At 49.9% G+C, this 2,500-nt stretch overlaps 1 protein-coding gene across 1 annotated transcript in view; it reads right to left on the bottom strand.

Annotated features, from left to right (window-relative positions):
• Positions 1 to 2,500, bottom strand: part of LOC137874403 (F-box only protein 41-like) — a 10,677-nt gene that overhangs the window by 2,191 nt on the left and 5,986 nt on the right. Inside the window, exons 6-11 of the mRNA XM_068713063.1 lie at positions 2,475 to 2,500; positions 2,319 to 2,383; positions 2,069 to 2,200; positions 519 to 700; positions 206 to 432; positions 1 to 18 (exon numbers count right to left, since the gene is read on the bottom strand). The exon at positions 1 to 18 is cut by the window's left edge and continues 98 nt beyond it; the exon at positions 2,475 to 2,500 is cut by the window's right edge and continues 184 nt beyond it. Of these exons, the coding sequence (XP_068569164.1) occupies positions 1 to 18; positions 206 to 432; positions 519 to 700; positions 2,069 to 2,200; positions 2,319 to 2,383; positions 2,475 to 2,500 (650 nt within the window). The remainder of the gene's footprint in view (positions 19 to 205; positions 433 to 518; positions 701 to 2,068; positions 2,201 to 2,318; positions 2,384 to 2,474) is intronic.

Here is a 2,500-nt window from a genome sequence, read left to right as displayed (position 1 = left end):
AGACAGAGTGGTGAGGAACTACACACACACACACACACACAGAGAGAAACACACTGAATGTGGATCCATCCGCCGCTGAAAATAGTCCCCAACCAACGCACTCATTTCTGAGCCTCATGTGACTCATAACGAATCATAATGTCTCGATTTGAATGAATTTAGTGTTTGAATATGATGATGAAGATGATGAAGATGGCTCCTCTACCTCGGCGGACACCCTGGCGTTCTCCAGACGGAGGCGTGTCCAAACCGCCGGGTGCCTGGCGACGAACCTCCAATCGGAGCAGACCTCGGCGGCGAGCAGCAAGGAGCGCACGTCCAAATAAGGAAACACGCAGAAGAGCCCCGCCCTCAGCCTCAGGGACTCCGCCTCCAGCTGTCTGTTGCCGTGACGACGGGAGGGGGTGGAGCGGCGGAAGGAGGGCGGGGCTTCTGCAGAAGAAAAAATATCCGGGCTTTTATTGTGAAGGAGCCACAGGATGTGTTTGCAAACAAAGATACACGGAGATGCAGTTCACCTGAAGCAGGTGTGTGCGTCCTGACGAAGACCAGCCTCCTCATCTCAGCGCTGCTCCACAATCCCTCCTCCTCTTCCTCCACCTCCTCTTCCTCTTCATCTTCCTCTTCCTCCTCTTCTTCAGTGCTGTAGTGCCGACGGTTTCTTCTGCTCCACGTTCTCCCACATCCTCCATCCTCAACCCTGGAAACACAGGAGGAGAAGAAGTAAACAGACAGACAGGTGAACAGACAGACAGGTAAACAGACAGACAGGTGAACAGACAGACAGGTGAACAGACAGAAGGGTGAACAGACAGAAGGGTGAACATACAGACAGGTGAACAGACAGACAGGTGAACAGACAGACAGGTAAACATACAGACAGGTGAACAGACAGAAGGGTGAACATACAGACAGGTGAACAGACAGACAGGTGAACAGACAGACAGGTAAATAGACAGACAGACAGGTGAACAGACAGAAGGGTGAACATACAGACAGGTGAAAAGACAGACAGGTGAACAGACAGACAGGTAAACAGACAGACAGATGAACAGACAGACAGGTAAAGAGACAGACAGGTAAACAGACAGACAGGTGAACAGACAGACAGGTAAACATACAGACAGGTGAACAGACAGAAGGGTGAACATACAGACAGGTGAACAGACAGACAGGTGAACAGACAGAAGGGTGAACATACAGACAGGTGAAAAGACAGACAGGTGAACAGACAGACAGGTAAACAGACAGACAGATGAACAGACAGACAGGTAAAGAGACAGACAGGTAAACAGACAGACAGGTGAACAGACAGACAGGTAAACAGACAGACAGGTGAACAGACAGACAGGTGAACATACAGACAGGTGAACAGAAGGAACAGGTAACTAGACAGACAGACAGGTGAACAGACAGAAGGGTGAACATACAGACAGGTGAACAGACAGACAGGTGAACATACAGACAGGTAAACAGACAGACAGGTGAACATACAGACAGGTGAACATACAGACAGGTGAACAGACAGACAGGTAAATAGACAGACAGACAGGTGAACAGACAGAAGGGTGAACATACAGACAGGTGAACAGACAGACAGGTGAACATACAGACAGGTGAACAGACAGACAGGTAAACAGACAGACAGGTGAACAGACAGACAGGTAAAGAGACAGACAGGTGAACAGACAGACAGGTGAACATACAGACAGGTGAACAGACAGACAGGTAAATAGACAGACAGACAGGTGAACAGACAGACAGGTGAACAGACAGAAGGGTGAACATACAGACAGGTGAACAGACAGACAGGTGAACAGACAGACAGGTGAACATACAGACAGGTGAACAGACAGACAGGTGAACAGACAGACAGGTAAATAGACAGACAGACAGGTGAACAGACAGACAGGTAAACAGACAGACAGGTGAACAGACAGGTGAACAGACAGGTGAACAGACAGACAGGTGAACAGACAGACAGGTAAACAGGTAGTCACAAACCAACGAGTGACTTGTTTCCGTCTGAATAAGCTTAAATATTCAGGTCTATGGATCTTGTACGTACCACGGTCTCTCTCTGTCCCGTCTGGTCCAGGGTGGTGGATCGTAGAGGTCTTGATGGAGGTGGACCGGCCCCCCTTCACCGTCCCACCCACCTGAACCCAGAGACCAGGTCCGCATACGACCAGCCAGTCCACTGGGAGACAGACACAGAGAGAGAGGACACTGTAGAAAGATTCAGTTACTGCGTAGTGACGTCACTCAGCGGCCCTGAGGTGATGCGTTCAGGTACCTGAGGTGATGCGTTCAGGTACCTGTGGTGATGGTGGCTGTACAGCTGCTCTCCGAGCCGGTAGGAGCCTGAGACACTGTAACTCCTCTGGAGGACGAGGAGGAGGAAGAAGAAGAAGTAGATGTTGGAGGAAGCAGGAAGAGCATTTGCTTTAATTATTGTTTTTTGTTTTTCTCACCCGGTTGCCGATGGTTCCATGCATCT

Source organism: Cebidichthys violaceus, unplaced genomic scaffold (assembly GCF_023349555.1).
Source record: "Cebidichthys violaceus isolate CVI_PGR_0920_01 unplaced genomic scaffold, fCebVio1.0.p SCAF_19, whole genome shotgun sequence".
Classification (NCBI taxonomy): Eukaryota; Metazoa; Chordata; class Actinopteri; order Perciformes; family Stichaeidae; genus Cebidichthys; species Cebidichthys violaceus.
Note: the sequence above shows the minus strand (reverse complement) of the source record. Positions and strands in the feature narration are given on the sequence as shown.